The 27,139-nt window shown below is 42.7% G+C and overlaps 1 protein-coding gene across 1 annotated transcript in view; it reads right to left on the bottom strand.

The window, feature by feature from the left end:
* Positions 1-13,286: 13,286 nt before the first annotated feature.
* Positions 13,287-27,139, bottom strand: part of LOC124113347 (limb region 1 protein-like) — a 39,915-nt gene continuing 26,062 nt past the window's right edge. Inside the window, exons 10-15 of the mRNA XM_046473649.2 lie at positions 26,453-26,539; positions 25,172-25,248; positions 23,161-23,238; positions 22,152-22,225; positions 19,368-19,525; positions 13,287-18,130 (exon numbers count right to left, since the gene is read on the bottom strand). Of these exons, the coding sequence (XP_046329605.1) occupies positions 17,886-18,130; positions 19,368-19,525; positions 22,152-22,225; positions 23,161-23,238; positions 25,172-25,248; positions 26,453-26,539 (719 nt within the window). The 3' untranslated portion in view covers positions 13,287-17,885. The remainder of the gene's footprint in view (positions 18,131-19,367; positions 19,526-22,151; positions 22,226-23,160; positions 23,239-25,171; positions 25,249-26,452; positions 26,540-27,139) is intronic.

Below are 27,139 nucleotides of genomic sequence, written 5' to 3'. Positions count from 1 at the left end.
GCCAGAGAACCGGTGTTGTCCTACTGTTGCCAGAGAGTCGGTGTTGTCCTACTGTTGCCAGAGGGTCGGTGTTGTCCTACTGTTGCCAGAGGGTCGGTGTTGTCCTACTGTTGCCAGAGTCGATGTTGTCCTACTTTTGCCAGAGGGTCGGTGTTGTCCTACTTTTGTCAGATAGTCAATGTTGTCCTACTGTTGCCAGAGAATCGGTGTTGTTCTGCTGTTGCCAGAGAGTCGATGTTGTCCTACTGTTGCCAGAGAGTCGATATTGTCCTACTGTTGCCAGAGAGTTGTTGTTGTCCTACTGTAGCCAGAGAGTCGTTGTTGTCCTACTGTTGCCAGAGAGTCGTTGTTGTCCTACTGTTGTCAGAGAGTCGGTGTTGTCCTACTGTTGCCAGAGAGTTGTTGTTGTCCTACTGTTGCCAGAGAGTCGTTGTTGTCCTACTGTAGCCAGAGAGTCGGTGTTGTCCTACTGTTGCCAGAGAGTCGGTGTTGTCCTACTGTTGCCAGAGAGTCGATGTTGTCCTACTGTAGCCAGAGAGTTGTTGTTGTCCTACTGTTGCCAGAGAGTCGATGGTGTCCTACTGTTGCCAGAGAGTCGGTGTTGTCCTACTGTTGTCAGAGAGTCGGTGTTGTCCTACTTTTGCCAGAGAGTCGATGTTGTCCTACTGTAGCCAGAGAGTTGTTGTTGTCCTACTGTTGCCAGAGAGTCGATGGTGTCCTACTGTTGCCAGAGAGTCGGTGTTGTCCTACCGTTGCCAGAGAGTCGATGGTGTCCTACCGTTGCCAGAGAGTCGATGGTGTCCTACCGTTGCCAGAGATTCGATGGTGTCCTACCGTTGCCAGAGAGTCGATGCTGCACTACTCGAGACTGGACCCATCAGGGAAGCGAGACTCCATTATTTTAGGTATGTGCTTAATGTTCTTATTTGTACTTGGGTAAGCGAAAATACGTATAGTTAGATGATTAAGAAGTTGGAATTAATGCAAAGAGATAAACGTGTTTTTGTTTTGTTTTAAAAACGGTTAGACGTACATTTTTGTACCTAACTGTGAAGGAATCAGATATCATACCACACCAACGTTGTCGAGGTGCACGGGTGGCCCAGTCTTCTGAGGCGCCGCAGTTCGGTTGTGCAGAGTTGCGTCCCTTGGGCATGCCATAAACTTATGATCTCGGGTTTGAACCCCGGTTCGCCCAGATTATGTTTCTAGGTTTGTCAGCACCATACAGCTGCTCGTTTTTTCACCGAAGTGGTAAACGTCTAAGACCTTCAACACTTCGGGCTCTCCTCCCACATTAAACTGACACGTCGTGATATAACTGGAATACTGTTAAAATCGGCATTAAACCAAACCCACTCACGCATAAAATGTGTGTCGTCTTATTTTACAAATGAACCGATTCTTGAATTTCCAGATGGCAACAGAAAAATAGAAGCTGGTATTCAATTGAAATAAACACGTCTTATATCTGATAGCAGTACCAAATAAGGATGAAACAAAGACAAAGCAAGACTTATTGCCCAAATAGATCTGTAAAACTATACGTCTAAAAGAGTCAAGGACCACCCGATCCTTTCATGACAGATTAACTTTTGTAATATTAAAGACTCAGATGGTACGTTACTTATTTTGAGTAGATAGAATAAACTGGTTCAGCTACAAGGGAAAGAAGTTCGATGTGGCGTAAAGTAAACTAATGGCGTAAAGGTACACGTCTTAACGACCCGCTTTTGTATTATTAGATGTTGTCTCAGGCGGTTTTGCAAGGTGTCCTTCAGAGAATATATATTGATGTGAAGATGATTATGTTTTCTTCCCACATGTGTGCGTCTTTTTAACATTTAATCAACATAAGAATATATCGAGATGTCCTTTCTGAGCTGAGCTCCTTTAGTAATGCATGGCTAAATACACCACTAAAAGAGAAACAGTACGAAAACTGTTCACATATTCCAGCAGCTGCTAAACACACCATCGTGAATACAGTATATATCCCCAGTCAGTATAGTATATATCCTCAGTCAATACAGTATATATCCCCAGTCAGTATAGTATATATCCTCAGTCAATATTGTATATATCCCAGTCAGTATTGTATATATCCGCGTTGTGTTAGAAGAGGATGGAACAGAACTGGATGTGACTACAGTGCACCCCCGTTAATCCGGACTAGACATCCTGCTCTCCTAGAACTTTGTAAATATCCGGATTAACGAGTTTCAGAATAATGGTTTTACGTCCCTTTGTATACGGACGCCCAAGAAACGCGGGGTGTCCGAAATAACGGGGATTCACCTCGAAAAATTAACACGAAGGTCAGATTGTTTTCTTAATACATAAATACACGCAGGTACTACTCACAAGAAGTAAAAGAACACTCAGTTCTTTCATATTACTATAGGGGCGATCGGGTAGCCTAGTGGTAAAAGCGTTCGCTCGTCACGCCGAAGACCCGTGTTCGATTCCCGACATGGGTACAATGTGTGAAGCCCATTTCTGGTGTTCCAAGCCGTGATATTGCTAGAATATTGCTACCAGCGTGTGTGCATGTGTGTGTGCGTGCGTGCGTGTGTATGTCCATAAATATGCGCCAGCTGCTATGCTTTTGTGGGATTAATGTACACAGATAACAATATGACGAGGAAGCCGATGGGATTAACGGGCGAAAGTCAATTAAGTGCAACGAAGAAGTAGTGGGGCTGGGTGTGTGGAAGAATGACATCATTTGCACAATGCTTGCCAGACAGTTCTTTCTTCAAGTTTAGTGTGAGTGAGTGAGTTGGGTTTAACGCCGCTTTTAACAGTATTCCAGTTATATCGCGGCGTGTCAGCTTAATGTGGGAGGAAAGCCCGAAGTGATGCAGGTCTCAGACGTTTACCACTTCGGTGAAACCCACGAGCACGGGTATGGTGCTGACAAACCTAGAACCATAATCGGGGCGAACCGGGATTCGAACCCACAATCATAGGTTTCTGGCGTGCCCAAGGGACGCAACTCTGCACAGCGAATCGCGGCGCTTTAGACGACTGGGCCATCTTCCAGTTTAGGAAGACTTGGAAATGTGATGGTGCCAGATCTGGTGAATACGGAGGATGTTCAATGAGTTTAAAGCCACAGTCATGCATTCCATCCATGACGACAACACCTTTGTAAGGTTTTCGCGAACACCTGGTATCATGTATAATTGATAGTGATTTATAAACACATGCTCATGATATAGTCGGAATCGTACAATTGACTCAAGAAAGTGTGTGTGTGTGTGTGTGTGTGTGTGTGTGTGTGTGTGTGTGCGCGTGCGTGCGCGTGTGTGCGTGTGCGTGTGCGTGTGTGTGTGTGTGTGTGTGTGTGTGATTCATTTGGAGAAGAAGTTGAATCTTTCCGCTGCTTTGACTGTAGTTTTGTCTCTGGCTGAGAGTATTGTACTTGATACATGCAAAAGGGTGTGCTATACAGCCTTCGTAGTTTGGCCTGTTATTGATAGTGTAGGTCAGGCAGTGATTGCATGACCAACGCTCATCGCCAACAGGACACCAAGACACACAGCCAATCACTTGCGTGACCAACGCTCATCGCCAACAGGACGCCAAGACACACAGCCAACCACTTGCATGACCAACGCTCATCGCCAACAGGACGCCAAGACACACAGCCAACCACTTGCATGACCAACGCTCATCGCCAACAGGACGCCAAGACACACAGCCAACCACTTGCATGACCAACGCTCATCGCCAACAGGACACCAGGACACACAGCCAACCACTTGCGTGACCAACGCTCATCGCCAACAGGACACCAAGACACACAGCCAATCACTTGCGTGACCAACGCTCATCGCCAACAGGACGCCAAGACACACAGCCAACCACTTGCATGACCAACGCTCATCGCCAACAGGACGCCAAGACACACAGCCAATCACTTGCATGACCAACGCTAATCGCCAACAGGACACCAAGACACACAGCCAACCACTTGCGTGACCAACGCTCATCGCCAACAGGACACCAAGACACACAGCCAACCACTTGCGTGACCAACGCTCATCGCCAACAGGACGCCAAGACACACAGCCAACCACTTGCATGACCAACGCTAATCGCCAACAGGACACCAGGACACACAGCCAACCACTTGCGTGACCAACGCTCTTCGCCAACAGGACGCCAAGACACACAGCCAACCACATGCGTGACCAACGCTCTTCGCCAACAGGACGCCAAGACACACAGCCAACCACTTGCGTGACAAACTCTCATCGCCAACGGGACACCAAGAAACACAGTCAACCACTTGCGTGACCAACGCTCATCGCCAACAGAACCCAATATTTTATGAGGTTACTGTTGATTGTGTTGTTGTGTTGTTTTTTACCACTATTACCAATAGTCCAGCAAGACCATGGCATTGCAGATCATGCACTGGGCCAATGTTAATCGAATCGGCTGTTTCTCGTGATGAGTGAAGTACACATCATTCCTGTGAGTGAGTGAGTGAGTGAGTGAGTGAGTGAGTGAGTGAGTGAGTGAGTGAGAGTGAGTGAGTCATAGGAAATTTTACGGACTCATAAGGGGTGAAAACAAATGAAACATTCGCCTTTCAGGGCAAGCAGGGGTTGCTGAAGACCTATTCTTCACGGGTTGCATGCAATATATAGTGACTTAGTTACACTTCTGAAGTTGGAACAAAGCCATGTAAAATGATGAGAATATGTTAGAAGCTGCATGTGTAACTATTTTTTTACATTATGATCTCTAATGCATATCAATACTAACATATGTTTGGATGACCACTGGCGGTGGCGGCTTTTGTGTAGTTGTCAATGACTGTCATTGTCCCCAGCTTTTCACAGCACGGCTTTGTTATTTTTCTTTGGCCGGCGCCAAGGTAGCCTGAAGGGTTTTGAAATTAATTATGACTCGGCTATGCCGTATTTGGAGGCCAGTTCTTCAGCTCAGACATTGTAGGACTGCAGGATATATTTTACAATTCTTATCATGCTTTCGCAAAAAGAAGATATGACGGATGTGTTATCGAGGACAATTTATCCAAAACAAACTGGCGCTTAATGAGATTGACAGATTGAAATGTTCAATCGCAGATTTAATCAAAGTCATTTAAACTGATGGTGTCTGGTGACGCTGTGGTTAGGTATCCCAGTACAAGCTGGCAGAAGCGCACGGTCCGATTCCTCCAATAATGTACACTATAAGTTCATATGGTATTGGATCCAAGGTATGCTCTTGTTGCCCATCGTCCAGAAAAAGAAGTGGCTGTATGTCATGTGACATAGACTGGGTCCAGTCTAGTAGCCCGTCAAGAGAAACAAGTGACTGGATGTTATTTCACATATACTGAGGCCAGTCTAGAAGCCCACTAAGAGAAACAAGTGACTGAATGTTATTTCACAGATACTGAAGCCAGTCTAGAAGCTCACTAAGAGAAACAAGTGACTGAATGTTGTTTCACAGATACTGAGGCCAGTCTAGAAGCCCACTAAGAGAAACAAGTGACTGAATGTTATTTCACAGAGACTGAAGCCAGTCTAGTAGCCCGTCAAGAGAGACAAGTGACTGTATGTTATTTCACAGAGACTGAAGTCAGCCGAGTACCCCGCCAAGAGAAACAAGTGACTGTATGTTATTTCACAGAGACTGAAGTCAGCCGAGTACCCCGCCAAGAGAAACAAGTGACTGTATGTTATTTCACAGAGACTGAAGTCAGCCGAGTACCCCGCCAAGAGAAACAAGTGACTGTATGTTATTTCACAGAGACTGAAGTCAGCCGAGTACCCCGCCAAGAGAAACAAGTGACTGGATGTAATGACACAGAGACTGGGGCAAGTCTTGGAGAATGTCAAGAGAGTACTGGGAAAGAACAAGGCATGATGACTGTTGTTGTTGGAACAAATCATCAGGAAAGCAGCACACCGTAATTACCCCAGCACTTGTCTACATCCGGGTAACGCTACCAATTAAAACCCACTTAACCTCCATATGCACGAGTTTCAAGGATCCGCAATGTCGTCCTGACCCGACTCCGCCTGACACTGATTGGTTAATTCAATACTTCATATGATACTGTGTAACATATTCCTTTGTCTTTGTGGTCCGTTCAGACATGCATTAGTATTGATGGCTAGATTCATTTGTCTTAAACAATACTATGAACAAATGAGATTAACGTTGGACATCGTTATCCGATATTTACTGGCAGTTTAGGGTTACGTTTGTTCAAGGTAGTTGATGAAGATCTATTTATGAACAATTCTAAATTGCGACTAATAAACATAACATGTCTTGTATTATTCTATTTCTGATGAATCTGATCTAATATCTGAAATTCAATCAGGACTTTATCGCTGCAAGAAAATGAATTCCATCACATCACGTTTTGGTGCACACAAGTATAGAGCTGTTACGAAATTCTTTAGATTTTACTCTTGTGCCGTAAAGCATATATTCTGTTGGACAAGGTAGTGTTAGGTTGGTTGGTTGGTTGGTTGGTTGGTTGTTTTACGCCCCACTCAGCAATATTCGTGTTAGGTTGAATGATGTTATTATCGACAATGCTAGTTTATCAAAATGTCTCAGTTTAAAGTTGAATGAAGGACCAAAAGGAGACAGGTCGTACATTTACACCACCAACCTGGGCATGGAACTTACAGATTAAAAATCATGTCTGCAGTGAATCTGTGATTTGAATCTATAACAAACTGATCCTGGCAGGAATAAGGGACAGAACTCCTTTCAGCAGTATTACATCAGGGACAACTCTATGGAGCAGTATCACATAAGGTAACTCTATAGAGCAGTATTACATAAGATACAACGCTATAGAGCAGTATTACATAAGGTACAACTCTATAGAGCAGCATTACATAAGGGACAACTCTACAGAGCAGTATTACATAAGGGACAACTCAATAGAGCAGTATTACATAAGGGACAACTCTGTGGAGCAGTATCAAATAAGGGACAACTCTATGGAGCAGTATCACATAAGGGACAACTCTTTGGAGCATTTTTACGTAAGGGACAACTCTGTGGAGCCGTATCAAATAAGGGACAACTCTATGGAGCAGTATCACTTAAGGGACAACTCTATGGAGCAGTATCACTTAAGGGACAACTCTTTGGAGCATTTTTACGTAAGGGACAACTCTGTGGAGCCGTATCAAATAAGGGACAACTCTGTGGAGCAGTATTACATAAGGGACAACTCAATAGAGCAGTATTACATAAGGGACAACTCTGGGGAGCAGTATCAAATAAGGGACAACTCTATGGAGCAGTATCACATAAGGGACAACTCTTTGGAGCATTTTTACGTAAGGGACAACTCTGTGGAGCCGTATCAAATAAGGGACAACTCTATGGAGCAGTATCACTTAAGGGACAACTCTTTGGAGCATTTTTACGTAAGGGACAACTCTGTGGAGCCGTATCAAATAAGGGACAACTCTGTGGAGCAGTATTACATAAGGGACAACTCTGTGGAGCAGTATTACATAAGGGACAACTCTATAGAGCAGTATCACATAAGGGACAACTCTTTGGAGCATTTTTACGTAAGGGACAACTCTGTGGAGCCGTATTACATAAGGGACAACTCTGTGGAGCAGTATTACATAAGGGACAACTCTGTGGAGCAGTATTACAAAAGGGACAACTCTATAGAGCAGTATCACATAAGGGACAACTCTTTGGAGCATTTTTACGTAAGGGACAACTCTATAGAGCAGTATCACATAAGGGACAACTCTTTGGAGCAGTATCAAATAAGGGACAACTCTATGGAGCAGTTCAACACAAAGGAAACAACTCAATAGTATTACACAAGGGACACAACCCTACAGAGCAGTTTTACATACAGAGCTGTGCGGAGTGGTCTGAGTATGATTGGCTGTGTAATAAAGAACAAATCAAATCAAGCAAACGTTTTCTTTATTTAGTTCAAAGAAATATACGTTTGTGAACAAACACTGGGCCTTCCATCAGATGAGGAAAATGAAACAGTATCAAAATGTCTAATCATGACGTTCTACATTGACACATTGAGGGAACTCCTAATGAAAGATTGGCACAAAATAACGAAGTAATCATTCAAAAATATTCAAAGAATCTGTCACGTCAATGTTTTGAGCTGGAACCTTGACAAAAATGATATGATTGGTCTGTTTGGGGTCATATAATTGGAAGAACATTGCTATTTTCATATGTGGGAACCAAAATATGTTTCTGGCAAAATATAACCAAAACATTGCAGATCAGTTAAAAAATACAGAAGAGATATGTGAAAAACATCAGTGAGAACATCTGACATAATACATTGACGGGATTTTCATCAGCGACTTTTCCACAGCATGAGATCAGTATCCCTATGCCGCTGTAGTGGCCAGGTGGTGTCTAACAGGAACCACTTGTTTAGTTTGGAAGAAAAAATCAACATGACCAGTTTTTCTAATTGTCTGGCAATGTGGAAAACATCACTAAATATTATGACAATAAAAATTGCTGAACCTACACCATGGTCCAAGGACTTTGAAAACACTAATTTACATGTATATCAGATATACAGCCAAACACCGCTGTGTTGAACTTTGAAGTGTTGACCTTATGGTTGTCTCGAAGTAAAAGCTTGATCCCTGCGTATTCATTCTTTATTCATCATTGTCGGTTATGACGAACCTATGATAACTCGAAGTACTTACCTTCAACTTCAACACAGCGTTGTTTGACTGTCTTTCACATGGATACAAATATCTTTGTTTTGGCATTCTAATAGTCCTCTGGACATTTTATCATTAGTGTTTAGAATGTACTTCGCTCAGGCTGACTGTACTTAATGTGGACAGAGGGATGAGGTTTTGTGCATGTCTAAACAGAAATATTGCACAAAAACACTGCACAAACAAACCTTTAAAATGATATCCACTTACCATATTCAGGTCAATAAGCACCCCTGACAAATTTCAAGGCCAACCTGTAAGTAATATTAATAACATCCCCATACGAGACCAATATTTTCTGGTGCATTTTAACTACTGGTATGAGCAATACTGTCCAATCACTGAAAACAATTTTTTTAATGAGCACCCCTACACAACCCTTCCCCCATCCTCTGAGGGGGGAAGATCTCTAAAACATAATAATCGTGTGTACTCAAGTTTGAAAAGATAATTGTTAACTGGACCTCCCTACACGCCAAGATATCCCAGACCTCCTGAGAACATTCTCCAGCTAGACCTCCCATTTCTCACACCTCCTGAGAACATTCTTCAGCTAGACCTCCCATTACTCACACCTCCTGAGAACATTCTTCAGCTAGACCTCCCATTACTCACACCTCCTGAGAACGTTCTTCAGCTAGACCTCCCATTACTCACACCTCCTGAGAACGTTCTTCAGCTAGACCTCCCATTACTCACACCTCCTGAGAACATTCTTCAGCTAGACCTCCCATTACTCACAACTCCTGAGAACATTCTTCAGCTAGACCTCCCATTACTCACACCTCCTGAGAATGTTCTTCAGCTAGACCTCCCTTTACTCACACCTCCTGAGAACATTCTTCAGCTAGACCTCCCTTTACTCACACCTCCTGAGAACGTTCTTCAGCTAGACCTCCCATTACTCACACCTCCTGAGCACATTCTTCAGCTAGACCTCCCATTACTCACACCTCCTGAGAACGTTCTTCAGCTAGACCTCCCATTACTCACACCTCCTGAGCACATTCTTCAGCTAGACCTCCCATTACTCACACCTCCTGAGAACGTTCTTCAGCTAGACCTCCCATTACTCACACCTCCTGAGAACGTTCTTCAGCTAGACCTCCCATTACTCACACCTCCTGAGAACGTTCTTCAGCTAGACCTCCCATTACTCACACCTCCTGAGAACATTCTTCATGCCAGGACTACTTGATGGCTTGCTGACAGGGCTAATGTATAATACCATCTAACATACAGATTACATGTAATGTGGAAAACAAGCTTGTTATTTATATCAATCTGCAGCCCAATACAAGCAAAGCTGGTCTGAACCATCTACAACCACTGATTGAATATATACACCAAATATAATTCTATCCTGGGGCTTAGAATAACATCTACTGTAAATGTTATTAAGAAATTAGTATCTTATAGAAGAATAATAACCATACACATAAAATATTGTTTGTCAATATAACTGTATACTGATTGATAATGCTTGGTTGTGCAAATGTCTATTTCTGGTGTGCTGGTGTCTTGTCATGCCATGCCACAATGCTTGTGTAATCATGATAAGAAATCTTATAAATCATATAAAAATAAAACCGATACAGAAGAAACTATAAACACAGGATACACATAGCTAATGATATATGTTAAACATTAGCTTAATTAAGAACAAAAGATGACAGTGAAATGAATATAATACTAGTGTAATGGATACTCTGGGCTCATGGAAGTTTAGCCTGGAGTTGGACAGAGAGACGGCCTGGAGTAGAGATGGCCTGGTGTTGGACAGAGAGAGAGATGGCCTAGAGTAGAGATGGCCTTGAGGTGGACAGAGAGACGGCCTGGTGTTGGACAGAGAGAGAGATGGCCTGGAGTAGAGATGGCCTTGAGGTGGACAGAGAGATGGCCTGATCGTGTTGGACAGAGAGAGACGGCCTGGAGTAGAGATGGCCTGGAGTAGAGATGGCCTGATCGTGTTGGACAGAGAGAGATGGCCTGGAGTAGAGATGGCCTTGAGGTGGACAGAGAGATGGCCTGATCGTGTTGGACAGAGAGAGATGGCCTGGAGTAGAGATGGCCTGGAGTAGAGATGGCCTGGAGTTGGACTGATTGTGTTGGACAGAGAGAGACGGCCTGATTGTGTTGGACAGAGAGGGACGAGATGGCCTGGAAATGCTAGGGCAGTTTGGAGTAAGAATCTATTCTGAGGTAGGTTTAATGATGTAGATTATTTACTAGGCTGCCCTTACAGCTATTGACTAGACAAGAGGCGTCTACAACTTTCAGTGTGTCAAATTTAAGAAAATAAAGTGGTCCCCACTTAGTTGTAAAAACAAGAACCCTGCCATCTGAAACAAAAGAAACTGATCCATATTTGGAATGATTTCTTGCTTGTGCCTTTGATTAATGTTTGTTTTTTCTGGGTTAATCAGTAGTGTAGGAGGAGAGTGTTTTATGTGATAGGTTTAAATGGTCCATAAGAGCACTGCACTAAAAAGAATCTGGCAAAAATAAGACATTTCACATGAAATAATACAATAGCAGCAACTACGAAAGTAGTTGAACTGAAGTTTATGGTACTTACACTGAAACCAAAAAGCAAAGCCACGGTCTAAACATTTGACTATTCATACCACAGATGAGTCAAAGTCATCAGACAGACATCTTGACAGACAGACACAAACTGGCCAAGGGGCATCTCGAGGGTCTGAGTCGGTCACATGTCAGACCGACCCCTGACCCTGACAACATACTAAACTAATTACACAGAATTCTCTCTACATTGCACATATTTTTAACATTAACTTTGAATAACATTGCTTTAAAACAAAATTTACATCAAACTGGAACAAACATCCTACCATATTCAACCCAATAAGTGTTCCTACAGGATATATGTATACTACTCAAAAGAAGTTAAGGATCACCCGATTCTTTCATATTACTACAGGTAATCTCTCATTTCAGGGCAGATTAACAATTGTAATATGAAAGAATCCATGATCCTTAACTTCTTTTGAGTAGTATATCAATGCACCAATTGCAATATGGTGAGAATTCATCATATCCCTAATAGCACCTTTTGTCTTTCACTAACTTCAAAGCATGGCACACATATTGGGTTGAATAAGGTATGCACAGGACTAATAGCACTGGCAAAGCAATATTTAAAACAAAGATGGAATTCAAGGAGTAGGACTAACAAATAACAAGCTAAAATAATGATAAGAAACCAAGCAGTGGACTCTTGTAAAAGGTCATTGGTACTTGGCTTGCAAGGGGCTCAATCATGACTCACTGATGCAATGGGAGATGGCCGGTACCATTACATTGCTTCCAATTCAACCTAAAGTCTACATAAATACAGATTTTTACTTTGTACATGCACTGGAGTTGTTACATTCCTTGAGCAAACTGATATAAGGGAGACAACTCCTAAGTGCAAGGGTTTCAGGAGGTAGGAAACATGAACCGACCTGGTGGTGTCAGTGGTGACATGGTGTATGGGTAGAGTGGGTAGAGAACCATGCGACTTATAATGCTACGATGGAGGAGGCTGTGTCAGACAAACACAAGCTATGCGCAGCCTGTCCCATGATAGCCACCTGGTGCAGCACCACCAGACGGACTGGGGAAGGACAACTATCTACTTTGGCATGTATACTTTACAACTGGGAAATGCAGCTGGCACTGAGAAAACATCTATCTATTGCACCTGAAAATAAGCAGAGCACTGCATGCTCATTTGCATTGTCAAAGCAGGAAAGCAAAGGATAACTGAACATTAGCATAGTAATGTACGAAACCTGTTGACGAGTTCCACTAACTTGTCTAAAAAAACTGGCACCATTATACACAGATGTGGTCACACACTCATCACGCACATGGAGACTACAAGGACTTCATCAAAGAGAACACTTGGATACACATTTAAACACCACACTACACACACTGTGAACACACATTACCCACAGTATCACATAGAACACACACATCTACACACCACACGACACATATTGTGAATGCACACCTACAGACCACACTACATTCCCTGTGTACACACAGTATCACACACACACACACACACACACTTTACACTACACTCAGTGTACACACATCTACACACAGTATCACACACACACACATCTACACACCACACGACACATATTGTGAACGCACACACCTACAGACCACACTACATTCACTGTGTACACACATCTACACACAGTATCACACACACACACACTTTACACTACACTCAGTGTACACACATCTACACACAATATCACACACACACACACACTTTACACTACACTCAGTGTACACACATCTACACACATTACTCACAGTATCACATAGCACACACACATACACTTAACACTACACTCAGTGTACACACATCTACACACATTACTCACAGTATCACATAGCACACAAACACATACACTTAACACTACACTCAGTGTACACACATCTACACACATTACTCACAGTATCACATAGCACACACACACTTACACACCACACTACACTCAGTGTACACACATCTACACACATTACTCACAGTATCACATAGCACACACACACTTACACTTTACACTACACTCAGTGTACACACATCTACACACATTACTCACAGTATCACATAGCACACACACACTTACACACCACACTACACTCACTGTGTACATATAAATATCTATAAATATCTATACACATTACTCACACTGTTCGTGTAGACACACACCAGGCTAAACACACGCTACCACCACATACATCTACAGCTGACATCCCATTACTCACATTGACATTCTCTAGACACACATGTCTACTCATCACACAATATCACACTGACACCTACACACATATCAGTTAATACGTAGATGTAACAGTTATCCAACTCAACTAGCCTGCTGCCACTGTTACATGCAGGGTTAACAAAATGTTGCGTTTCTAATAGGTTTGAGTATAGTCACAGAGTTCATGTGGCTGCGCCAACTTGTTACACACACATACAAAGTACATAGATTCAGTACACATACAGCAACATTCTGGGGCTGATCACACAATTACAAAACTCACACGTTAACCATATAGAAGATCTCACTGGATTTTTTTCAGAAATATCACAGAAAAACACTATCTTTGGCTATGAGGATAAAAAGCAATAGTAGCAAAACCACATGCACACAGGTTCTAGATGCGCCCGCATGATCAAGGGCTGTTCGTGGGCAGCATCGCGTGGTTGTACAACTCTCCATGTGCTTCACACCATCCCGGGAGCAACACTACTGCAAACTTCCCTTGTTGAAAAGTAATGTGGCTCTAAGGGAGTCAATTTCACAGCCAGCTACAGAACTAAGCCAGCACCGGGGGGAACCCATATCTGAACAAATTCAATCAACGATCAACACGCCCTGGAAACAGTCACAAATAGGCAGCAAATGTTGCAGTTTAAACACAATATTATGAGGCATTAGGTGTGAGTCCTTATTGGTTCTCAACCGGTAGCAAGAAGAGTTATCAAGCCCCGGGAGGTGAGAAGCAAGGAGTGGGGCACACACAACACGACTGCAGTGGGTATAGTGGGAATACTGACTGTTCAGTCTTCACGAGTGGGGCCAAGTAGGTGGGGTGGGGCCAAGTAGGTGGGATGGGCTAAGGTATTTCTCACATTCATTAGGCTAAAAAACACACACACCAAAACAGACAATATCTTTTAGTGTATTTCCTTTTTTTCAATCTGAAAAACATATTTGTCAAAACTCAATACAGGCAACCCTGTAGTGGAATTACAGAGGGCTAGTGGAAATACAGGCTTTAGGGGTGTGCCCTTGTATGTTATTCTACCAGGGGCCTGTTACAGAAAAATATCTTAGCTACAATGATCGTAAGTCTATATTAAAGTATGGGAGATACGATCAGCTTAGCGCTGAGATTGCTGTGTTAAACAGGTCCAGGCTTGTAGAATCATGAGGTCCATTTCTATCCCTACATATCCACACACTTATGACAGAAACTCACATGTTTCATCTTCAAATAATACTGATACAGGCTACAAACAATATCCTCAGACATTAAAATCCCACTGACCTCCATGTAACAAAATATCCCTGTAGCAGCTGTCACTGGTCGATTGCTACAAATATCTCTGACACTGGTCCAAATGATATAACACCTAATGCTGGTGAATATGATTGAAAGTCTTGTATCTACAGTGAACTCCATCTCGACAATGGCAGACTGGGGATGAAGTTATGGCTTTATGTGGTCATATCAAACTTACTACAGATGAGTTCAATGCTTTCATCCAACTGAAATGTTCCCTGTATAGTATAAGTAATGCTGCACAGTACTGGTAGTAATTGTGATGTCGCCTCACACACATCAGTCACCCACCACCCCATCCCAATTTAACTCAAATATCTACAATATCTGTACAATCATCAAGATCAAGTTCACTGTCCAAGATGTTTCATTCAGTGTACAAGCATGACAAGCATAACATAGACACATCCCAAGGTAATATTTCCTTGCAAACTTCTTCAAATACTTGCTTCTAACACTCTCCTAAATACACTAACATGTTAATGTGCTGGTATTTTGTAAATATGAAAATCACACAAAGATTAATATCTTGACCCTGAAGTGACCTGTTCCTGTCACAGTCCGACTGTCTTCACAAATAATTACAAAACATAAGTACTTCATGGTACATTGAAACCCTGTATGTGTGATGATGTACAGGAACCACGTGATGTTTGAATGATGAAAATAGACCATGATTAATCTGAATCCCTGCTAAAAAAATTCTTACAATACAAATATCTGACAAAAATAATCATATGTTGGTAATTACATATATTATGGTAAAAGTTTGACACAAAGTGAAACACAAACGATTGTCATTCCATTGAGAATATTCAAAGAGTAGTTTGTCGATTGTTCTTGGTTTCCAGGGGAACATGATGTACACCGTGTCAAGCAGCAACATTGACTGATAGGCTGCTTGTTGGCTCAACTTGCTGCAGATCAGGAGCCATGGTGAAATAAAATTAATATCTAGCATTGTTTCTAGGACAGAACAATTTAATATACTGTTGCAGATTGTCTTGGTCAATATGCCCTGTTGAAGGAGGCAAAATATCACAAATGCTGCTAGGGTTGATTTGAGCATATTTCTTTAAGGTTAAAGAGTTAAAAAAAGGTTTTAAGAAGCATATTTATCATTCTAGCAAAAGTTGTATTTATTTGAATTGTAGTGTAGGCTTGTCCAAACAAAAAGAAAATAACTTTGTCTGGCCTTGTGAAGACTTCGCAGGGTTCCACTTATAACTATCTAAACGAGAAGTTTGGCAAACGGATGTGTCCGTCAGCAAAACCAATGCACCTTGCATCATATGGCCACTCACACCACACATCTCAAGTCAAATGTCTCTCACAACACATCTCATGCCAACTAGCACACTGCCCTATACACTGGGCACAAACACTGGCACAGAGACGCCGTCATGCATCAGTCTGTTGCATACACTGGCACAGAGACGCCGTCATGCATCAGTCTGTTGCATACACTGGCACAGAGACGCCGTCATGCATCAGTCTGTTGCATACACTGGCACAGAGACGCCGTCATGCATCAGTCTGTTGCATACACTGGCACAGAGACGCCGTCATGCATCAGTCTTTTGCATACATCGACACGGACACCCCGTCATGCATCAGTCTGTTGCATACACTGGCACAGAGACGCCTTAATGCATCAGTCTGTTGCATACACTGGCTCAGACACCCCATCACACATCAGTCTATTGCATACATCGACACCGACACCCCGTCATGCATCAGTCTATTGCATACACTGGCACAGAGATGCCGTTATGCATCAGTCTGTTGCATACACTGGCTCAGACACCCCATCACACATCAGTCTATTGCATACATCGACACGGACACCCCGTCATGCATCAGTCTATTGCATACACTGGCACAGAGATGCCGTTATGCATCAGTCTGTTGCATACACTGGCTCAGACACCCCATCACACATCAGTCTATTGCATACATCGACACGGACACCCCGTCATGCATCAGTCTATTGCATACACTGGCACAGAGACGCCGTCATGCATCAGTCTATTGCATACACTGGCCTACTGGCACAGATAACCTATTGCTAATACTGTCAAGTCTATCACACACTCGCTGTGTAAGTTGCAACCTTGTAAGGTGTGTACACGTAGGTTCCACCAAGCCCAATAGTTCAATGTACAATAATAAAACAGATATCCAAATGACTGCAAGCATCTCATGGTAACATCAATTAACTACCAGGTCTTTGAGCAACATGAACAAGTTGGATAAGTAACAGAAAATGGTATCCATGGCAACGCCATTAGTTTTGTAACAATCAAGTTTTCAGAGTGATTTCCCCATCAATACTTCATGGTTGTGTTTCCACTACATTCCTCCATCACGTGTGAAAGCTTACGGCAGAATGCGGTGCACTGGTGACGCGTGTCTATAGTTCTAGATATTGAAGCAATGGGTACAGCAGATGGCAAGAAGGCTGTCACTCATTTTGCTCACAAATATTGCCATTTTTTATCTGAGCACTCGTCAGTTTGAGCAATCATTGGATTCCTGCTCGCTTGAAGCAGGCGTTTGCTTGATTGGTCGGTTAAAAATAGCAACTTCTTGACTCATTAGTTAAAATAGCAACTTCACTGCAAAACAGATGTATGAATTCACAGGTAATGAAGGAAGAGAGTGTATAGAACCCTGTGTCAAACAGACGATGATGTGAGTAATCCACTATAAACCACTGATAAATGTCATGTGAAGTTCAAAAAGTTGACATCCCTGATATCGTGCATTGTTGCAAATAACTACTAAGCTAACAAAATAACCAGCCTGGGACACAGTTAATGAGATGATCACAAAAACATAGCCAAGTCTGCCTGCTGTAAACCCAATTCATCCAAAAAAAATTAGTAGAAAATGTCAATAAAAATTACTGAGTCCATCTGACATTTTGAGAGTTGATCTTTTGGCCGGAAGCAAACCTTGAGCTTGTATGATATGCTTAATAAATTAAAACAATATTTACAAAATGTACACAACACTTATGAATGATTTTCGAGGGAGTTATCTCCCTTACTCCTCTTTCAAGTTTCCATTTGCGAATTGAGTGGTATATGACATAGAGATTGTCCGTTTCTCACGCTTGAAAGCAGCCATCAATCTGGCAATTATTTCCCTGCGCAGTGTGGCTGTAAACTTTGTGAACAAGCAGAGTGCAGTGGTGACGGCGAAGATGACGTTGTAGAGGAAGATGATGTAGAAGTTGCCCAGCCAGTCCATGCTGCCGAAACTTCCAATCAAGTCGAAGTTGGTGATACCTGAAAAGCATTACACGTTCATTGTCTTGCTTGTCTATCAGTTCACAGGTACGTCGAGTTAAGGCCAATGCTGTTATGAATAGCATGATGGCTAACAGCTATGAATATCTAAGGGGTGCAACTCCGCGTAGTGAATTGTGGCATTTCTCTCACTGACAAAACCATGCTATCTTAACAAAGGAAGGCACTTAACTAAAGGTATGAGCTGCTTTGTGTTTCTGGAATAATGGTGAAACTTTATAACATGTTGCCTCCCATCAATCATAGACTAACATCTAGTCTCTGAAATGAACACATTTTTACAACCCCCCAAAATAAGTTGTTAAATAATAGTTATAAAATATATTCAAAAGGAGCCAATTTAAGAGACTTTCTTCTTTTTCCGATGATACTGATACTGCATTAATCTAGACTTGCCAAATATTATAGACTTGCATGGGCTTTATTGGATATATTTGTTTATGGGTCTGAATCATAATTCTATACATTCTAAATGTAGCTCTTGTCTTTGCATTATATTCTGTAAAAAAACACCTTATGTGTGGCAAAATGAACAAATACACAAATAATCACCCCTTTTTTTCGTTGTTTGTTTGTTATTCAACATTGCATTCAGCACTATTCCACCTATATGTCATTGGACTGTAAGTAACTGAATCTGGACCAGATAAATCAGTGATTGATATGATGAGCAACATCCCATGCTGTCGGGGCATGATGACATACAATCAACCAAGTCACAACCAGCACAGCTTGCTGGGGACTCCAAAGAGGTGAGGTGAGGTGACATGGGGTTTAACGTCGCGTCCAAGATTATTGCACTTATATAGCGACGTGCATGCACGTGTATATGTGTGTGTGTGGCTGCTTGCACTAGTCCGGACTGATGCCGATTTATAGTGCTTGCACACTAAGATACCATGCCGCAGTTTAACATGAATACCCCACTCAGACACAGTATACTGACTCCGAGCCGACCAGTCCTTGTTTTATCCCCTTAATGCCGAGCGCCAGACAGGGTAACAACAAGTGCCATCTTTTAACGTCTTTTGGTATGATCGTGTGGGGATCAAACCCCGGACCTTCCGCTCTCTGGGCAGACGGTCTACCATTAGACCACGGAGGCGGTGGACTCCAAAGGAAGGAAAGGGTAATTGTCATATGATTTCAATCCGAGAAAAATGTTATCACACCCAAATTTTGACTGAACATGCAAGATAGATCCCCTGGTACTTACCGAGAGTTTTTGACAAAATGGGAAGCGCTGAGCTGAGAACAAGGAGCACTATACAGTTGGCGATGACCTTCACCATTGGTGTGTCCTTCACCTTAGGTTGCAGACGGCAAAAAAATGGCAAACTGTAAAAACCAACAACTGATGCAGACATTAAGTATCTGAGTCGAGTTAAGGAAGAAATAAATTTCATCTTAAGCTTGAAAAATATGAAGAATGGTTGGTTCTAAGTTTTCAATATAACTTCAGGTCTGTGTACATGGTCAATGTATGGATTAACCCATGAACGTAAAATCATGTGTCATCTTTATATTCTGCAGATACAATGGAAACATCAACTTAGTAAAATCTAAATATTTTGTACATTTGTATACATATCCTGCATTACTCCTTATGCATCTACTGCTTTCCTTTGCCAGAAAAATGAAGCTGTGTGAGGTCCAGCTGAAAAAGAAGTTATTCCAACCTGTTGTTAGGCAGACACATTACACAGCACCCCTGTGACCACGGAAGTGATGACATCATGTATCTACACATTACTGCTTGATCGTAACATCTGAAGACATCTCAGGTAGGCAAGTCTTGCGACGGGTGGGCCCTGAGATGTAGTAATCCAGGATAAGTATACAGATGTAAAAAATATTTAGATTTTACTAAATTTCTTAACTTATCCGGCATTACTCCTTAATGCATCTGTATCGGACGGTATAGAGGTGGGAATGCTCTCAGATCTGACCCTCAGGAACCCTCAAAGACGTCCCGGTATCCGTCCAGTGCAGCTTTTAGCAAGGATTGGCAACCCAAGGACCAGTCCTGTCCAAGGAAGTGAGGTGAAATTGGGTTTAACGTCGCGTCCAAGATTATTGCACCTGTATAGTGCGTGTGTGTGCGTGTGCGTGTGCGTGTGCGTGTGTGTGTGTGTCATTTTTTAACGTCTTTTAGAATGACGCGGCAGGGTATCAAACCCCGGACCTTCCGCTCTCCAGGCATACGCTCTACCACTGGACCACAGAGGCGGTTTTGTCCAAGGAAGAACGAGAGAATGAGGAAATACTGGTACAAAGCAGCGATAGAAACTAGCATATGCTAAGGTCTAAAAACTGACTAACCCAGCCAATGCTTGTAGCATGAAGCCCCCCTGTCTGGCATGCAAACACTGCAAGAGTCGGAAAAGGCCAACACCTGGAGATGGAGTGGCATCTGGGAATGGCGACCTACTGGGTGCCAACCTGAGGACCAAGACTGTGCATGCCTTCAATGTCCTCCAAGGCCACGTCCTGCAGGTAGTTGATTGCAAAGACTGTGTCAGCTGTCCAAAAGCATCTTTCCAAGATGCCTCGTAATGGCGCGTGACCACAGGGAGATGGTGTTGCGACTGACTTCCGTCATGGATGTCTTGGAGACGGGCATGAAAATCCATTTGGGGGCACCACGCTGTGTCTTGGGCGGAAGATAAAAACCTTCAAAGCCCTGACAGGGTACAGGAGGAGTTTGTCCTCATCTTCAATCCCCACAATTGATGAAAGAGGTGGGATGGTGAACGGCTCCCTGCACCCTGTTCTCAAAGTGGACCTAGGAGATGTTGAGTGGGTGCAGCTCGCTGACCCTTGCCGCTGTAGTCAAAGCCAAGAGAAAGTTCATTTTCTTGGTGAGGTTATAGATGGAAGCTGCATGTAGAGGCTTGAATGGAGGTCCGCGCAGGAATCGAAGAGCCACATTCAGATCTAATGCAGGTGGTGGGAACTTGGCCTTCTGATCCTCAAGGCGGAAAGAGCGCAGGAGGGCTTGCAGCTCCGGAACCTTGGTAATTTTTCGATTCTCCGAAACTGCCAACACCGTGTTAATGGTATCATAGGAGGGAACTGGGGCTGTCGGGTCATCTGCGATGTCATGGGAGTGTGGGAAGGCGTAGCCAGCTGGCCAGAGATTGGTGCCTGGGAAGGCGTCGAAGACATTCGTGGAACCCAGCGTTGATGGCAGTGCAAGGGATGCAGTAGTCGGAAGAGTGGACATGATCAACTTCCCACCCGAGTTGGATGGCTCAGGCATGGTACCAGGAGTCTCCAGTACAGGGGAATCCTGAGAGTCAGACATCTTGGTGTGATGAATACACTTCCGGGACACCTGCTCATATTTGTTGAAACTTGGCGGTGATAAGGGGGAGCAAAAAAAACATTTTTTCGCAGCTGAGTAAAGGTATGGTGTGGGACCTTCAGCAATTTCTTGCCAGGACAACCAGAGCAATGAGTGAGCATAAATCTGTAATTCAAGTTGCAATCACCACATGTACCCAACAAAGGGAGAATAAGTAAATGAATAAAAACCAACATTATGGTGGTTAAAATATTAAATTTACATACAATAAAGTGAGGGAAAAGTGTAATCCTGATGACAAGCAGTAATGTGCAGATACGTGACGTCATCACTTCCGTGGTCACGTGGGTGGTGTGTGATGGGGTCTGCCTTACAACAGGCTGGAACAACTTCTTTTTCACCTGGACCTCACACAGCTTCATTTTTCTGTCAAAAAATGGCAGTAAATGCATTACGGAGTGACGCAGGATAAGTTATAAAATATATACTTTGCCTGGAATATGTCTCAGGTTTATCTGGCAATCTTGCAAACTCACTATATATCAGTGCAATATCCATTATTGGAGAACAATCATTGGTCAATGTTGATGAATATACTTTTGCATGAACAAGAATACATTTTAATGATGTTAAAACCAGCGGGATTTTTATGAATATCACCCGTGTAATGAACATGTCTGAGGGCAAGGATACAAAATGAAAACAATCTCTAAAAAGGCTCCAACTGTTCCAAATGTTGAGAGTGATGCCAATCCCAACACTGTATCCTGGAATAGAACAAACACGAGGCTGTGAATAAATGGTGTTGTGGCCGACATTATATCAGAACTACAACATTGCATATCAGAAATACAAACATCTTGTTATTATAGTAATTATCAAATCTTACAAGGGAAAGAAATTGATCTAGAAAATCTACTTGCCCAAATAGTGACAACATAGCAACATCCCCCAAAATGTGTGAACTTCTACCAGCCCTAAGGAAACCATTAACATTGGTGAAACTGCATCAGGCTTGACGGCTAGTGTTAATTTCTATCCCTGCTAACAGTACACTATACCATTTCAGTGCTTTACAGGTCAGGTGAGGTGAAATGGGGTTTAACGTTGCGTCCAATATAGCGACGTGCATGTACGTGTGTGTGTTTGTGTGGCTGCTTGTACTAGTCCAGAGTGATGCCGATTTATAGTGCTAGCTCAGTGAGATACCATGCCGCAGTTTAACATGAATACCCCAGTCAGACACAGTGTACTGACTCCGAGCCGACCAGTCCTTGTTTTATCCCCTTAATGCCGAGCACCAGACAGGGTAACAACAAGTACCATCTTTTAACGTCTTTTGGTATGACGTGGCCGGGGATCAAACCCCGGACCTTCCGCTCTCCGGGCGGACGCTCTTCCACCAGACCACTTTACAAGACCCCCTCAGTTTCTGTAAGGACCAATGAAACTTATTCTTGCTGGTCCCCTGGACCCCTAGTTTTGAATGCCAAGGTTAAAACCCTGACAATCATGTGAAGTACACTTGGGGCTGCCTTTGACAAAACACGTCATCAACATTGGCCCACATCAAAGACACACACACATGCAATGCTCACTTCATGATATTATCCTACTCTACTTTTGAATTTCAACTTTGCAATGACATTTACGAGAGATCAACCATAGGGTACAGGAAAACTGTAAACAGAATAAGTCTTACCTTGGCCCCAATAGGTAGAGCTTTGATCCCCACTAGCAATAACATTGTGTTGTGTGCAACGATTAAAATACTTAATACCTGAAACAGGAGGAAACATCGGTGTAGGTCAGGTAAACAATACTGCTTGACTGGAAACTAACCATGTTTGTATGACGGTCTAAATAACAGCAGCTTCATTCATTCTTTAATGTTTGAAAATAGGGGGCCTAGGGCCCTTAAAACCTTTCTGCTAAGTAGTTATCTTAATCCAATTATTAATTTTCAACAATAGGGGTCATCACAAAAGTTCATATTCAACCACAAGACATAATTTCTTAAATATTTTGAGTGAGTGAGTTGGGTTTAACACCGCTTTTTTTAACAGTATTCCAGTTATATCGCGGCGTGTCAGCTTAATGTGGGAGGAAAGCCCGAAGTGATGCAGGTCTCAGACGTTAACCACTTTGGTGAAACCCACGAGCACGGGTATGGTGCTGACAAACCTAGAAACATAATCAGAGTGAACCAGGATTCGAACCCACAATCATAGGGTTCTGGCGTGCCCAAGGGACGCAACTCTGCACAGCGAATCCTGGCGGCTCAGACAACTGGGTCACCAGGGCCCCCTTAAATATTATGGATGGATGGTTAAGAGACTCATTAATCTTTATTCTACCATGAATTTGGAATCTACTCGATTCTGATTGGTCAGTCAGAGGCTATTAAATCACAATAAACCCCCTCTGATTGAAACAGCTGGTTTGACGGCCGCATCACCGCGCAAGCTAATATTCATAGAATAGTACTATTTTCAGTCATTGTCGGTAGGCATATATAAATAATTATATCTACAATTACAGGTTACAAAATGCACAGATGCAGTTACTACAATATTCAAAGGAAGTGTGGCAATACATTTCGTGCAGAAAACACGATAGAAATCTACAAAGGGAATGTATTTACGTTTTGGAGACAACAGAGAGCTTGGAATTTTGGCGCTTTTCTGTATACGACTGTGACGTCATATCTTTTGCGACACAATGAGCGTCATAATTGTGACGTGTGATGTAGAGCGAAAGCCTTGCAAAGCTTGCTTTGTTTTCTTTAGGGATGCCCACCTCATGTTAGCTTATCAAGCTGCCGTGCTTATATTCTTTCAGTGCCTGTCATATGTTCGAGTGAAGTATTACGGTGTAAACAAACTGCTTGAGTATATATACAGCGCCCTCTCAAAACACTGGACTCAACCCATGCCGCTTCACTCAGTATATTTGCTAACACCAAAGAGTTCGCGTTTTATTTAGTCATGGTAGAATGGAGATAAACATACTGTGTTTTCAATGTAGAGCTAGGTTACCTGGAGATTTAACCGCGCTAAATTTAACATTTGTAACCTCACGCTGCGCGTTCGGTTCCAAATTCAATTTAGCGGGGTTACATCTACAGGTAACCTAGCTCTACATTGAAAACAAAGTATGTTTATCTCCTAAATCTTTTTCGACAAATTTTATTTGATTTTGCATTTGAAAAGAACATTAAAATGTTTTCATGATTTCATGAACTTCAACTTTGATAAATGAAATAATAAATTTCTTTCAAAATATACAAACAATATTTTCCAACCTAAAAACAAGGTATTGTTATCAATTGTGAATTAACATTGTCACTAAACACTAAACAGAACAATTCACTGCATCAGCAGGATGGAGCAGGTGGTAAAAGCTATCAAGCTAAGAGCGATCAACAGTGAACTCTGGAGGCATCCCTTAGTGTTGTGACAAAGACTCCTTGACTTTATTCTTAATTTCAACACTGACCAGTACAAGAACTTACAGATACACAGATCATTATTTCTTCAAAATAAGGAATGGTACCAATCAACCATCTCATGACAAATGGCAAATTGGAAAGAAAACATTCAATCCTACAAGCACTATGATAAGAAATGTTTGGCAACATTGATGACTTAAGCATGAAATCAATAGCAGCCACAGATGCTGAAGTGGCAATGAGGACGGGGAGGTATACTGACTGTGAGTGTGAGCAGAAGCAGCATCACCAGGGGGTACACCAGGTTCCTCCGCAGGGACGATACCTGCTGCCGCTTCTCTGCAACATCACAACAAACAACAGTTATCATACCAGTGTAGGAAACGCTACAGTGTAACAATCATATCTCAGTATGTACATCCGCATGAGGCGTGTTTACGCTGGAGTGAGTGAGTGAGTTGGGTTTAACGCCGCTTTTAACAGTTTTCCAGTTATATCACGGCGTGTGGGAGGAAAGCCCGAAGTGATGCAGGTCTCAGACGTTTACCACTTCGGTGAAACCCACGAGCACAGGTATGGTGCTAACAAACCTAGAAACATAATCGGGGCGAACCAGGATTCAAACCCACAATCATAGGTTTCTGGCGCGCCCAAGGGACGCAACTCTGCACAGCGAATTGCAGCGCCTTAGACGACTGGGCCACCCGTGCCCCTGTTTACGCTGGATTATCAAAACGTGATTTGTTGTTTTTTATCTTACGTTGCAGTCAGCAGTATTCCAGCTATATCACTGCAGAAGGAAAGTATATAACTAAGGCTGGCTGTTTGATTGTGATTGACATTCTACAAGTTGGTAAGTAAGAAAATGTACAAATTAATGGATAACAACTTCTGGTTTATTGTATTAGCGACGTTTCGATGTAGATTCGCAAGCTTGAGAACAGTGTAATAATCTACATCAATACGTCGCTACTGCAAAAAAGAAAACACAAAATTGTAGGCAACCAAGGCCAGGCCAGACAAACCAGTGGTTGATATTATGAGCAATGTCACTGCGGTCTGGGTACAATGATATCCTAATCAGTAGCCACAGACAGTAAACAACAGAGTGCTGGTGACCTGTTCCTGGTTCCCACTGTGCCACTAACATATGCCAGAAACTTCAGAGCATCAGTTTCATAATCTGCATCCCGGTCAGGATTTGGTGATGAAGGATTTTAAAATGTCATAGTGGAAGTTGGTACACCCATGTACACAAACATAGAAGGGGTCAGACTGCACACTTCTTTTCTTCCTTAGCACTGCAACAGTTTCAGGTATGCACCCTCCTCAGGCTTCAGAGTGAGTGAGTGAGTATGGTTTTACGCCGCTTTTAGCAATATTCCAGCAATATCACGGCGGGGGACACCAGAAATGGGCTTCACATATTGTACCCATGTCGGGAATCAAACCTGGGTCTTCGGCGTGACGAGCGAACGCTTTAACCACTAGGCTACCCGACTGCCCTCAGGCTTCAGAGCCTTGCTGTGTGCAACATACATACCTAGCTTCTCTCTCTCTATCTGTGTCTCCTGTAACCTCTGGTGGAGAGTTTCACCATTTGCATGACCATTGGAGACAGGGCTGCTACCTACACACCAACATCACCACATCAGCACAACAGTAAGGCATCACATTCAGCAGCATCCAACAGTGACAAAGTAACAAAACGGCTACCATAATTAAGGGTAATCCGTCACAAGTTATTATATGGCGGTAAGCACTACGCCTTGGCTGTCTGTGAGTGAGTGAGTATTGTTTTAGGCCGCTTTTAACAATATTCCACCAATATCACGGCAGGGAACACCAGAAATGGGCTTCACACGTTGTACCCATGTGGGGAATCGAACCCGGGTCTTTGGCGTGACAAGTGAACACTTTAACCACTAGGCTACCCCACCGCCCCGGCTGTCAAAGAAACAAGAGAAACTGCTGACCTGTTGATTGAACAAAGCCACTCAATCAATGACCGTCAGGCAGATGTCATCTTCAATTATTGTATTGTAATAGTGTAATGATGTCATGTTGCTATGGCAACAAGAATACAATGTAATAATTGTAGCTAATTTGTCAACAAACTAAATCATGTAAACAATTCCATAATTTCTTTGATATCCATACCCCTATGAGCAATATGATAATTGGTCAAATATTAGTCTCATCTCATCAGGCCAATTGTCCTAGAAACAGT

This window comes from Haliotis rufescens, unplaced genomic scaffold, assembly GCF_023055435.1.
Source record: "Haliotis rufescens isolate VD_foot unplaced genomic scaffold, xgHalRufe1.0.p SCAF_4, whole genome shotgun sequence".
NCBI classification, from domain to species: domain Eukaryota; kingdom Metazoa; phylum Mollusca; class Gastropoda; order Lepetellida; family Haliotidae; genus Haliotis; species Haliotis rufescens.
The sequence above is the reverse complement of the archived record's forward strand: the minus strand, read 5'-3'. Positions and strand labels throughout refer to the sequence as shown.